At 39.4% G+C, this 14,739-nt stretch overlaps 1 protein-coding gene and 1 long non-coding RNA gene across 5 annotated transcripts in view; both read left to right on the top strand.

The window, feature by feature from the left end:
- Positions 1–3,085, top strand: part of LOC142659353 (uncharacterized) — a 139,514-nt gene extending 136,429 nt beyond the window's left edge. For all 4 annotated transcript variants that reach the window (XM_075835412.1, XM_075835411.1, XM_075835413.1 and 1 more), the window contains one exon: positions 1,337–3,085. In XM_075835412.1, the coding sequence (XP_075691527.1) occupies positions 1,337–1,429 (93 nt within the window). In that variant the 3' untranslated portion in view covers positions 1,430–3,085. The remainder of the gene's footprint in view (positions 1–1,336) is intronic.
- An 812-nt stretch (positions 3,086–3,897) lies between these two features.
- Positions 3,898–14,117, top strand: LOC142659352 (uncharacterized). Its single transcript, XR_012850313.1, has 3 exons — positions 3,898–4,241; positions 9,145–9,243; positions 14,058–14,117. It is a non-coding gene; the product is annotated as an uncharacterized LOC142659352 (long non-coding RNA).
- The last annotated feature ends 622 nt before the right edge of the window (positions 14,118–14,739 follow it).

Raw genomic sequence — 14,739 nt, 5'->3', positions numbered from 1 at the left:
GGATAATAAAGGGGTGTTGTCTGCGCTAAACACTCTTCAAAATGTAAAGAAGAATGTTCCCGGTAACTGACAGCATGCAGAAATGTTGTGATTTTTAGGATTATTTGTACACCCAGGAGAAAAGCGCTGCCAGAGGTATCTGACAGATGTTTATCTTTTCGTTCCATCTCTTGTTGCTTGGAATGTCTGGGGAGGGCTGGAAGAAGTTGGGTGGATGGTGGAGGTCCCTGGATAATTGCCTCTTTTGCCCTCTTTATAATCTGACCCTTTGTGCAGAAAATTAAGCTTGTACAGTGCCCATTAAGATCAGTAGGTATCAAATGCTTTCAATTGACAATGGTGGTCCCCTGATAGCATCTTGAATTTTAAGCGATTACATAAAAAAATTATAGTTACATTCGGACATGATCTTTTATGCTATTCACTGCTTTGAATGAGGACTTTTTTTTTTTTGTCACCGCTTCACCAACTGCTGATTATAAAGCAGTTTTGTGCTGGATTATTGCATGCTGGATTAACGGCAATCTCTCACTAGGATTGAAAACGTTAGCTTTAAGCTTTTATAAGATTTAAGATAAGCAAAAAAAACTAGGTTTTGTGCTATGTGCAAATAAAAATCTAGGTCTATCAGAAATGAGGGGGGCTTCATGCTGGTGCTGTTGAGCCTCATAGACTTAGGCTTCGTTCACATCTGCGTCAGGGCTTCGTTCCGTCGGAGCTTTCCGCCGGAACGGAGCCCTGACTGACATACGGAAACCATAGGTTTTCGTTTTCATCAGCATTGATTTCAATGGTCACGGTTCCGGTGCAAATGGTTTTCGTTTGTGTAAGCTGTGCAAGGGTTCCGTGGTTTTGACCGAATGAATACCGTAGTCGACTCTGGTATTGATTCCGTCAAAACAACGGAACCCTTACACAACTGATGGAAACTGGAAAACTATGGTTTCGGTTTGTGTCGGTCAGGGCTTTATTCCGTCGGAACGGAGCCCTGGCGCAGATGTGAACATAACCTTATTCAGAGTCTTGTCACAAATCATGTGGTCCTTAGATTTGACCAGCAGGGCTGACTGAGAGGTGATGCCCGCTCTGTACATATAGCTCTTGATACTAGATGGGACATTGAGGGGTCATAAAGTGCATCTTATATATACTGTAAGTTAAAGGGGACTGACCGTGACTCATACAATATGACTTTTACTGTACTTGACATTCTGGATTTGTACATTATACAGATATTTAAAAATAATTTCCATTCCTTTGTTGCTTATGTAGTATAAATTTGAAATCACTAGAATGCAACTAACGTACCATAACTTTGTTTTTTTTTTATTCACAGCCTATGAGCATTCTCTACAACTTGCTGTGGGGTGGCCTGATGACCGGTGGCGCCTTGTTATTTGTTTGGTGGAGCACCAAGCAGCTTGGTTGAACCTGGTGACTTTATGGCGATACAAGCAGAAAACATACTACAAAGATTGCAGCAACAAGAATGAACTCTTATATGAAGACTGACATTATAGACACACATGTATGTGCTGCATTAATGTGTGTTAAACCTCAAGTTTTATTTAGCTGGATAACCTTTATTTTGGACATTTGCGTGGTTTTTATTTCAACCTGCAGATGAAATATAATCAGTGTCAACCAACATTATATCGCTGGAATGCAAATAATAGGACTCTTGTTATGTATCAAGAAAAGAACAAGTTTAGCTGCCTGAACGTACACATGCATTGCTTTGACTTTGAATTATGTTCCAGCAAAGGTGCATCGTCTCATTTTCCTGTTTTCGCAGTTGTGTTCTCAATCCGGGTTCAGCAAAATATTGAATTGCCTTTCAATCCATTTCCTGAAGAGGATGTCAGCCACCAGGGATATTTCTACACCAACCATCCTGCCTTTTTACAAGCATACCAGCAGAGATGATTGCTTTGTCACATCACTGTTACTTAGTTGCAATGCATCCTGACCGGTTATGTTCTGCTGGCCCGTACCAGAAGCAGAATGAGAAAATACTGGAAATATTTCTGGACAATTGTGAACAACCTGAGAATCGACTCGTTTCTTTAAAAATTTCTTAAACCATAATGTCTAAAAAATATATTTAGGAATTCTGAGGATTGCAGTAGATATTTTAGCTTGATTTGTTTTAACAGCTAAATGATCGTTTCTAGGAGATCTCTATAAAAGACCACTTTAGTGAGTATCATTTTTTTTTTTTTAAGATCTCTATACTGCATTATCAGAGTCTGAAGTTATTGGCCCACTGTGGGAAAAGCTGCAACGGCTATGCCCCCACAACACCACTTCCCGCCCCTATGTCTTGACTGCTTGGTGCTGTCATAGGACATTGCACCTCATAGAAATCAATCATTATATTGCTGTCATTTTTCAGCATAGACCTCTATCATAATAATGAGCTGCCAGAGCACAGGAGAATAATCTTGTTGCAGGGACACATGTGGAAGCTTTTTCCATGGGGATCCTGCACTTTTATTGCAACCTCTGATTATTCAGCACCGGAATAATGTTTTTGTTCACATTTTCAAAGGGTCAATGTAGTTAAAAAAATAAATAAAAAATTAGACATGCCATAAAGTGATAGTTTTGACAGGGTACAGCGCTCAGCAGACCACCGTACGCCACTTATTCTAGTGGTCAATGGGGTCCCCACCGATCATACACCTGTATGACACTTTTTTCTAAAATGACAGTGAAAGGGGCTTCGAAATAGAAATATATATATATATAGAATTGTAGGTTCTTCTTTTAACTAAGTGCCTAAAGGCAGTTCTATCCTGTATCTTTACATGCTGATCTATATTTTGCAAACTGTTTGAAGCCATAAGATATAATTTTGGGTAATCTGATTGTTAAAGCATAGAGTATGAACACCTACAATCATGCTCCGAAATTCTTGGCATTTTGTAACTAACACTACTAGCTCTACTATGGTTTACAGAGGAACATCACTGTTGCATTGTATTTTGTAAAACGCACAGACATTCTGCCTACGTCTTAGTTTCATCACATTTATAAATAGTGTATGTATATACGTTATATATATATATGTGTGTGTATATATATATATATATATGTGTGTGTATATATATATATATATGTGTGTGTGTATATATATATATATATATATATATATATATATATATATATATATATACTACAAAAGTGGAATGGCATTTAACATTATTCTTCTTTAATTCGACTTTTCGTATATAATCCTGGAATCCTCTAGCTAGTGAAAATCGAATCTGTTCTCCTAGTGAGATCATAGAACTCAGAATTGTAAAATGTTGGGTCACATCATTAAGTCATGAATGCAATGACCCAGTACTATAGTGCTGCCAAGTCTACAGGACCGCACACTTGAAGGGGTTGTCCGGGATACCATCATATTTTCAAAAACCCCTTTAATGCATGTAATTTATAAATGTAAATACATTTGTAATATACTTACATTTTCCAAAGTGGTCCCGTTCCCAGATCCTGCCGTGGGGAACTTGACTGGTGACGTCACTCTCTGCACTGGCTCTGCTGCTTTGTTGATCTTGAATTATTTGCCGGGTATACGACACGTCACTTGTCACGTGGTATATATCGGCTTGTTCTGTTGTAACGCGCATGCGCGGCCCCTGCTGTTATCTCGAGACCAGCAGGGACCGCGAGAACAGCAGTGACAGTGCATGCGCGTGAAGCAGAACAAGCCGATATACACCAAGTGACGTGTCGTATACCCGGCATAGAATTCAAGATCAACAAAGCGGCAGAGCCAGTGCAAAGAGTGACGTCACCTGTCAAGTTCCCCACGGCAGGATCTGGAAACGGGGCCACTTTGGAAAATGTAGGTATATTACAAATGTATTTACATTTATAAATTACATGCATTAACGGGGTTTTGGAAAATATGATGGCATCTCGGACAACCCTTTTAAGCTATCAAGACATCCCACATGTGAATAGTGTTTCAGCGAGCCACAGACAAGAAAGTTTACAAAAGCTAAACATAGTAAAAAAAGAAACTGCATTAGAATCAAGTGAATTAATTTAAAGTGTTTTGTTAGAATGATCACTGGAACATTGCCCTACTAAGCAAATAACATTTATTTTGAGATACATTGTAGTGAGTTCATGTCCTGCAGAGAAAACGCTATTGTTGATTGAAATCCAGCGAGATGAGAGAAAATTCCTCTACAGATATAGTGAGCGCTCTTTTACTTCTTGTGGTACGTTACTCCTTTCATCTTTTAAGTTGCTATATATATAGTCCTACCTGTTACCTAAATACAGATATTGCCTAAAAGTGTCAACTCATTCGGTTGTCTTTTCAATTAATTGTATTCATATATGTCCATGCTTAAACGCCATTTTAGAGTTAAAGGGGTTTTCCGAGTTAAAATGACTGTGTGTTAATGCCTAATGTAAATACATTTGTAATATACTTACATTTTCCAAATTGGCCCCGGTTCCAGATGCTGCCGTGGGGTACTTAACGGGTGACGTCACTCTCTGGCCGCTGTGTTGATCTTCAATTATTTTCCGGGTATACGACACGTCACTTGTTACGTGCCGTGTATGGGCTGTTCTGTTGTACCACCCATAACGCGCATGCGCGGTCCCTGCTGTTTTTGAGAGAACAGCAGGGACCACACATGCGCGGTACAACAGAACAGCCCATACGCCACGTCACAAGTGACGTGTCGTATACCCGGAAGAGAATTGAAGATCAACACAGCGGCCAGAGAGTGACATCACTTGTCAAGTACCCCACGGCAGCATCTGGAAACGGGGCCAAATTGGAAAATGTAAGTATATTACAAATTTATTTACATGAATAAATTACAAACATTAACACACAGTCATTTTATGTCGGAAAATCGCTTTAATATTTTGACTTAATCTTCAATATATTACATTTATCTTCTACTGAGTAACATCTTGTATTACAGTCCAAATCTGCATTCACAGTTCTGTTAGTTCTTATTGGAAACAGTCAACAAGCGTGTTGACAAACAACTGATCACTGTAGAGTGTCTGGTGTGAATACTACATTTCCCAGAATGCAAATACCACAACAAGCTCTGTGCAGGCACTGAGACAGGAATGATGGGAGATTTCAGCTCTAAAGTCTGCAGATTTGTGAATGCAGGTCTGGACTGTTATATAAGCTATAACTTAGGATCAGTGCAAGATAAGTAATGTATTTACAAAGTTACCCAACTATGCAGTTTAATTCTATATGCAAACTAAAATGGTGTGCAAAATTGAACATATACACTTTAGTGTTGTAAGTACTTGCAGAAATTCTGTTAAAGTATCTGAACCCTTATCTACTGCTAGTAGGATAGCACAGCAATGGTGTGCTACGGTTCTGGAGCCCAGTGGATGTCCAGACTGTGGTTGTAGTACAACATTGTCCTCTATAGAAGATGGTAGGCTTCCATTAAAGAGAAAAACGTTCACATATAAAAGCATTTTATTTTATGTAAAGTCGAACTCCCCTTAAAACCTGAAAATTCAGGTGTGACTGATGTTCATTAGTAACCACTAGTAAGCACAGAGTTCTCGATATGTCACAAACAAGATTCCTAGAACCCGGTGGTGGGTGGGGGGGGGGGGGGTGGAGTAAGATATTTGGGCTTGCTGCAGTCAAATCCAAATTTTCAGACTTTCAATGGAGCTTTATTTTAACGTTGCAAACAGTTATTGGATGGATTCTTTATTTGTGCCTCATAGACCACTATGCCATCAAAGTTTTTGCTAAGTAACACAGTCTTCATAGATATTGTAAAATGTTTTAAGAGTTTCCATCCATCTCGATTTCCACCTTTTAAAATGTACTAGTTATGTTGTTCTATCATTCGCAGAATGGAACCCACTTTTTTTGTAAGAGCTTACTTAAGTAGACCCTTAGATGTTGTTGAAAAACACTGTAGTTCTCCAATAACAAAAAGTTGAATTTGAGAAGTGAAGCAGTAATACTTTACTGTATGTTCAACCATTCTGTTCTCACATCATGGCGATATGGCCATGCTGGCAGCCTTGTTTGGTTGTATCAGGGCAGCCTTTCTTTTTTTTTTTTCGGTTGGATCTCAACCATCTGGACATTGATTGCATATTTTAGTGAAATGCCATAAGTGTCTGCCCTGTGACAACCCCTTTAAGGATAATAATGTTTACTAATACTGTTCAGAAGAATATTTAATGAGTGGTTTGGTACTAACTCAGGATAGGGGTACTTATACGCATTGGGAGTGCCAGGTATAAAAAAAAAATTTTTTTTTAGGGGAATCTGGTAATCCTATATTATTTCAGATGTGTTGTTAATGTCATTATTTTCATTTATAATATGTTAATCGACTGCTTATTCTATTCAAATATTAATTAAATTCCACCAAATGTGTCAACATGCATACAACAATATATTGCCTTCTAGTAATATTCCCAGCTGATGTATAGGGAATTCTGATGTATAAAGATTGTGTTGTATGTTTAATAGTTTACAGCAGCGGTCTTCAACTTGTGGAAACGCTTATGGCTTATTCACGTCAACGTGTGTCATGGCCTATTTGCGTCCGTGCGGGACCTGATTTCACGGATCCCTCATAGACTTGAGTCTATTGAGGGATCAGTGAAAATGGGCAAAAACGGGACACGGTTCATTAGAACAACGGCCGTGTGAATAGCACCATGGAAGTACATTGATTTAAATGATTTTTAAAGTCGTTCGTGTGAATAAGCTCTAACTCCCAGCATGACCTGCCAGCTTGTATCTGTCAGGGTATGATGGGAGTTGTAGTTTTAAAACGGCTACAGAGCTCCTAGTTGAAGACCACTAGTTTACAGCCAAATGGCATGAAAATCAACTACCAGGTCCTCAAAGGGAGAAGTTACCTTGACACCCATGTGCCTCCTTTTATACATGTAAAGTTTAATTTAACATTTATTTAAGTTTGAAATGCTGAACTTGTAAACTAACCATAAAATCCTACTCTCCCCCCTATTTTTATATTTACACTGACAAAGTGCATTGTGCTTTAGAAATAAACTTGTAGCATGTTTTAGCATTGTATAGTAGTGAGTAAAACCAAGAGAATATTGCAAATATGGGAAGCCTTTAATTGCAAAATAAGGGTGGAGTAGCATGGTCATTATATATATATTTCCTTTTTTTCTTGTGGTGTTTTTGGTTGTTTTTGTTTTTTTGCTACTTCTGCTCAGACTTTATTGCATGTTAATTCTTAAAATCTATAAATTCAATTGTTGTAGTCCTTTTCTCCCTAGTCAGTTTGCTCATTTGCCATACTGATGTTTCTTCCGCTTCTTATCTGCACATTGGGGTTGTTTCATATGCATTCTCATTTCCTGTTTCTTGGTATAGTTTTTTTCTTTACGCTATGTTTGTTTTGTACTTCGGGTGATGTGCATTGATAAGCTTGCACTGCCAAATATGTACTTGGTTAAGGGGTTCCCTAAGGCACCGTTCACATCAAAGCTGCCAACCTATGCTCTAAACGTCCTTAGGGTGACATCAGCTCAACAGAGGCCAAAAGAGTGTCCTTTTGGCCTCTGTCAGGCTAGTAAATGTCGATGTACTTCCAAAAATAAAGTATGAAATAGCGTAGTAGACTACACTACTCCATACAACGATACGCTATTCCATACAGCACAGTCCCATTAAAAATGTATATCGCATGTTATATATATATGGGTTTGTTTGTTTTTTAAACAAAGGAGCATCTGGGTGACTGATGGCACTGTGTGTAATTCATCACAGGCATCCGTTCAATTTAAAAGTCTTGAGCTTTTCATGATGTATACATTAAACGGACGCTATAATAGCCTATGGGTGACGGACACCACTGTTAGACATTTGTCTCCGTCTCCTTTTAACGTATACGTCGGGAACTTTTTGCGGCGTATACAGTAAACATAGGCTAAAACCGTGATGTGAATTGGGCCTACAAGTCATATAAATTTTTAAAGATATAAAATGTTTTATTTGCGTATGATTGCTTTATAGAATGTGTTGATTGTGCTTTGCGTGTGAAAAAATAGGTACGCTAACATTCTTGTTACACTACATATCCCATCAGTCCGCTGATACCTAAGGCTGGTTTAACACTGCTGAGATAGCCAATCAAGAATGTCAGGTCTGATCTAAACATTAGAAATGTTTCCTGATCTGATTAATATGCTATCTATGTAAATAATTGGTGAATGTAGCCCCCATAATTTGGGATGGATGGGTGTTTTGCCATTTTTGTTTGTATACTAGTAAAATATCTCTGAATGTAAATGCAGATCTCACGCTGACATCTCAATAATTATCTGCATGTCTGTCTGATTCATGATTTTACACACTACCATTTTCTCCTACATCAAAACTCAATCTCCTTGCCGTGTGGCCAATTAGTTCTGTGGATTTCTGTGCCTGCTAATACCAAACTGGTAAGTAAGCAAACTCTGAATGATAAGGATCTCATAGCCTGGAAAGAGATGCTGTTTACTAGCTGAAGATGATGTGATTACATATTTGCAGTCTGTCCTTGGATATGCAGATGTTCCCATGGATCATGTATCTACCATTAAAAAAAAATAAGCACCTCTTCACATGTGTACTGTGTATTACATATACCATGCAGATCTGAGACACAACAAATGAGTTTATTTTTAGTATTTTTGTAGACGTACTGTATAAATCTGGAATAGCCCTTTAATAAGATTTCTTTGAACCTCACTTCTATTCTGAAACTGCCTTGGCCGAATATTATCCTCCAGTATAAATGCATGTTATTGAAATCCTATGTGACCACATGTTTACTGATATTTCTTCAATTTTACCCGTATAAAGCCTCCACACCAATGTTCACTGTTACAACACTAGATGCAACCATTGTGAAATGAATATTTCATACTATAGTTTACCAAATTTCTTGGAAGAAGTGATGGTTGCTAGTGAATTGACAGTCTGAATATTGCTAGTGCAGATTACAGGTGCCGATAACACTGATCAATGTCAGAACTGCTTACACTTTATGCAAGGAGGTTAATGAGAATGTATCAATAAAAGATTGCGTGAATTAAAAAGAGATGTGTCATTCATTCCAATATACTTTATTCTTCTAGTTAATAATCTGGAAATTTCTCTATCATGATGATGATGCAGTTTTGCTGGGAAACTAAAGACCCTTCCACCTCCTACGATTTGATTCAAGTATATAGGATGTAAGTCTATGGACCCTACAATAGAGAAAAGTTATGTTTTGCAAACATGTATTTATAGTTTCATTAAGTTTTTTGAAATCTAAAAGCTGAAAAAACAGGTTTACAGAAAAATTAAAACGTAAAATGGTCACATTGTCAGGTGTGAAAGATGCAATATACCATTTTAATAGCAGGTAAAATATATCTGGTTAGGCCATGAAGCAATAAGTAGAGAATTGTGAGATTTATGTGTTCCAAGGGTATTTTCCCACCGGCCAAATACACTGCAGAAATTCCGCAGCATTTAGGGCATGACCAGACGTGGCGGAATTGCTCTGGAATTCCGCTGCGGACAGTCCGCAGTGGAAATCCGCAGCGTACACGTTTCTCCATTGCCTTCCACAGCTTTTTAGTTCGGTTCGTTTACACGTTGCGGACAATTCCGCTGCGGAGCATAGGCTGCGGTGCGGAATTTGGTGTCCGCAGCATACACTGACTGTTGCGGACGTGTAGCGGGCTTGTTGCGGACTCATTGCGGAATTTCTCCATTGACTTCAATGGAGAGTCAAAATTCCGCAATGAAGTCCGCAGATGTTATGTGTGCTGCGGAGCGTATTGGTTTTACTAACATGACATTTCTTCATTCTGGCTGGACCGATGTATTTCTAGGTCTACAGCCAGACCGAGGAAGTCAATGGGGCTCCCGTAATTACGAGTGACTACGTGTGTGCACCCGTATTTACGGGAGCGTTGCTAGGCGACGTCAGTAAATAGTCACTATCCAGGGTGCTGAAAGAGTTAAGCGATCGGCAGTAACTGTTTCAGCACCCTGGACAGTGGCTACCGATCACAATATCCATCAACCTGTAAAAAAAAAATAGAAATTCCTACTTACCAAAAACTCCCTGCTTCTTCCTCCAGTCCGGCCTCCCGGGATTACGTTTCAGTCCAAGTGACGGCTGCAGCCAATCACAGGATGCAGCGGTTACATGGACTGCCGTGTCATCCAGGGAGGTCGGGCTGGATGTCAAGAGAGGGATGCGTCACCAAGGCAACGGCCGGGTAAGTATGATTTTCTTTTACTAGGGAAAGGGCTGTCCCTTCTCTCTATCCTGCACTGATAGAGAGAAGGAAGTACTTTCACCTCAATACGCAACGGCCAGTCCGCATCAATTTAATGCCCATTTTAGGCAGAGCCACAACAGAATCTGCAACGCAGATTCTGTGTGGCATTGATGCGGACAGTGTATGCAGAACTCCGCCACGTCTGGGCATACCCTTATAGTAACAGCAAAGTGGATTAATTTTAAATAAGGTAAAAAAAAAAAAAAAAAAACTGAGAAAAGTCGTGCAGAAAATGTTCTCCTGTGCAGCTTTCAAATCCGCAGCATGTCAATTTAATTTACTAAGGAACATGGTACACTCTATGTAGGGGTCAGAGTGAAGTCTCTGTAAGGGAGACATGCCATCTCCCTAGGATAAGAGGTCTGCCAATATTCGATTAACATATGCCTTTTATTTTTAAAAAAGATGCTTCCAAACCAGGGATGCACTATATGTCTGCACGATGACCTCTATTCTGTTATAAAGAAAAAGGATACCACCACGTATCCAGATGTAAATCTGTCAAACATGCCAAAATACATTTTAATCATTCTCTTTCCTACATAAAAGTATATGTTTTAAAACTTTTTGTAGAATATTTCTTTAATGTCTGGCAACTCTGGACCAGCCCAGGAATCCTTCATCTGCATTTCTCCACTTTGTATTGGAAAGAGTGCGTGCACGATAATTATTCGCTCTCAGAGTGTAGTAATGTCATATCCTGTCTGATAAAAATACTATTTGAATTACTGTGTCTACGTTATAATAACTAGTGCAGGGCTGAGGTCATCTTCAATGCAATGACAGTTTCAGCGCCCTTGCTTTGGGGCAAAGCCTCTAATTAGAGGATATCCTCCCACTACTACATTCTCTTGACAGTAAACTTCTAAATATGGAGTCACAGTCTCAGACGAACGGAGTTTCCCTGTCATTCAGTGCTGCAGTCCTTATGCAAGTTAAAGACATGTTCTAAATAATGCCAGTAAGACATAACAGAGATTTTCTAAGTAATGTTTACATTGAAGAAACAGTAAGTAGCTTAAAAATGCTCAGCTTAATAATAGAGCTACTACTATCATTCTCACCTACACATGGCAATATATACTGCAGAATTGTGAAATCGTTATGGTGGGAGCAGACAATCCAGCTCAAAAACACTACAATCCAGACCAATGTTTCAGACTATACAGTACTGTTTGAGTACTGTATATTTTTCACTGTAAAATATGATATTTGTTGTGTCTAGAATAGGAAAAACAGGTTCATGTTCTTCATTTGCATTATGAAAAAATATAACTATTGAGTGCAGGTTGAAATGGTCAGTGTCATTTCAACAAACTTTGCATAACTTAATAATAGAAGCGAATATAAGAAACCGCAATATATCTTAGAGAAAATTGCCAGTTTTTCCACTTATGAGCCACCGCCTGCACTGATCATTTACTCTTAGGGTATGGTCACACGCAAAATCAAAAACGTCTGAAAACGATGGAGCTATTTTCAAAGGAAAACAAGCCTCTGATTTTCAGCCGTAAAAAAACGCCCTGTCTGAACTAAACGCTGTTTTTCCTAATTAATTCAATAAACTGGTGTTTGTAGGCATTCAGATAAGGCGTATTTCGAGGTGTCTACGCCCCAAAATAAGCCTGAAAACTCTGCATCTGAACATATCCGTAGGGCCCCATGCACACGAATGTGCTTTTGCGGCTGCAATTACCCCGAAAAACCACGGGAGAATTGCGGCCCCATTCATTCCTATGGGGCCATACAAGCGATCGTGGTTTCCACAGTCCGTGCATGGCCCAGGAGCCTGGACCGCAGAAAGAACGTGCATGTCTTATTACGGCCGTGTTCTGCGGTCCAGGCTCATAGGAAATAATGGACGCATGAGGCCGTAGTATACTGCTGAAGTCCATCTTGGGAGGAGACTCCTTATAATCCCACTGAGGGATCAGGTTGCATTCTGCCCATAGAAGTTTATGGAGAGGCAGAGAGACACAGTGATGCTGCTTCTAGTAAGTGTTTTACTGTTTCACCTCAGTGGTGCACTGGTTATTACTGCTGTATAATGCCCTCCATGCTGCTGCTTCTGTGCTACAAAGAGATCGGAGTGCAGGATCTCATCTTTTCTCTGTGTGCTGTGTATGGAAGATATAGCAGCTAGTCTACGCCTGCGCTGGAGTTGAGCTCGGGAAACTGACAATTCGAGCATACAGAAAGGAAAATGTGATAAATTCCATATAGAAGTCATATAGTGGCCAGAAATAGTATTATACCTTATGTACAGACATGACCGCTCATTCTGAAAAGGCTACCGAAACTACAGGTCTGCTTTAAAGCTTGAGTTGGTTAATACCTGGAGGAGTAAAATCAAGATCAATGTGCAGTCCTACCTTCACTTTCATTTTTGTGATGTAGCTGCATCATTATGACTTTTGGCAAGTATTGTACATAGTTTTTTAACAGTCAGTAATTATCTAGTGAACTAAAATAGATTGTGTATACATATTTTCTTGGACTTTTCCCAACTTAGGCAGTTATGGCATATCCATAGTTCTCCAGAATGATGGTGGTCTGTTCTTGTTAGTCTATGAACCATGTCTGCTATGTAAGGGCTTGTCCACGCGTAACGGAACTGTGGCAGAAAATTTCCGTTGAAACTAGCAGACAAATCTGCTGCGGAAAAACCGCACTATTTCCTGTTTTTTTACTGCAGAAAATAGTGCGGATTTTGCAGCGTTTTTTTTCAATGCTGCGAGATGGTGATATCTCCTGAAAAACGCAACAATTCAGTCCACTTTCCACAGCAAGAATTAACATGCTGCAGTCTGAATAATACGCACCGCAGACGGATTTCTGGATGGAGATTTTACGCAGCGTTTGGATGAGATTTGTTCAAACTCACCCACTTTGCTGCTACTATATTCTGCTGCATATTTTCCGTCAGCAATTCCAGATGGAAAATACGCAGCAATTCCGTTACGTGTGGACAAGCCCTGCTTCTAGATTTTCCCTGAAGCAGCCAAGGGGTTGTCCTGATGAGAAAAACCCTTTAATAGCTATTTTGACAAAATTGTCAGTGTAATATTTATAAGTGAACTTACATATTTTATGTGCCACTGACACATCTGTGCGTTAGTGTTTTACATCTGATTATACATTAATGCTATGCAAGAAGCTATGAGATATTGTGGATGGGATTTGAAAGTTTAAGGCTGAGAACACACGTCACAGATTTTCAAAGCAGATTTTGCACTTTGCAATGCAAAAGGGTGAGATATGTGTCAAATCTGCAACAAAATCCACGATGTGTGAGTTAAGCCTAAGGCCTCATGCATACTTCCGTGTGCCGTTAAACGGCCGGTAATAACGGTTCTGTGAATCACAAACCGCACACAGATGGCTTCCGTGTGCAGCCCGTTGCTTCACGGACCAAATCAATGCAGATGCCGAGACTTTTCCGTCAAAAACAGGAGTAGGACCTGCACTACTTTTGATGGAACGGCCACACGGTTCCGTTAAAACAATGAAAGTGTGCATGGCCTCATTGAAATGATTGTGTCAGGGTGCTATTGGTTAAAAAAAAATGGATAGCACCCTGACGAAAAAGCTGAAGTGGGCATGAGGCCTTACAGAAATAGCCATCTGGCATTGTCATTGTCAATATTGATTTATACATAGTGAAAGAAAGGAGATGTACACATCTGCCTCCCTTCTGCATTTTCCTCTAGGAAATCACAATGTGCTTGCAGAGGAGAAAAACTGATGACACACGGAAACCACACTGCCGCAACACAAACGATCATATTCATGAAAAACGGCCTGTTCTTGTGGACGCAAATCAACACGCTCATGTGAATAAGGCCTAATGCTGCTTTCAAAACTCTTCTGACTTCCAATTGGATTTGACCTCATACTTCTCTCCATGTTGTATGGATCCATAATACAGTGTCTATCAAGAAATATGGGCCCGTACCATATCTCCGTGTGCCTCGTTTTCTTCATATGGAGAAAAATATAAATAAATTGTGGCATGCTCCATTGCATGCTGTATTGATGAGGTATTCTCCACTAAAAGCATTGCTTTTAGAGGAGAATACAGAGCTGTATGGAGGCACCATATGGTAATGCACGGATTCACTTATAGCTCTATAATGCCGGCTTCACATGTAGAATAAACACTGTAGATTATCTGAAACTGATTTTATTGCGGAAAATCTGCAGCTTATTACAGTAGCAGCGTGTGTATGACAAATTTCACACACGCTGCACAGACAAAACGTTCATTAATTGACCTGAGGTGCGGTTTTTTAATCTGCATTAAGTCCATTTATGTTGCGGAATCGCTGCTTTTCTGTTAAGGGTTTTAAACATTGCATTCAATGGGAGTTAAAACCGGAAACAAATAGCAGA

Source organism: Rhinoderma darwinii, chromosome 8, assembly GCF_050947455.1.
Source record: "Rhinoderma darwinii isolate aRhiDar2 chromosome 8, aRhiDar2.hap1, whole genome shotgun sequence".
Classification (NCBI taxonomy): Eukaryota; Metazoa; Chordata; class Amphibia; order Anura; family Rhinodermatidae; genus Rhinoderma; species Rhinoderma darwinii.
The sequence above is the reverse complement of the archived record's forward strand: the minus strand, read 5'-3'. Positions and strand labels throughout refer to the sequence as shown.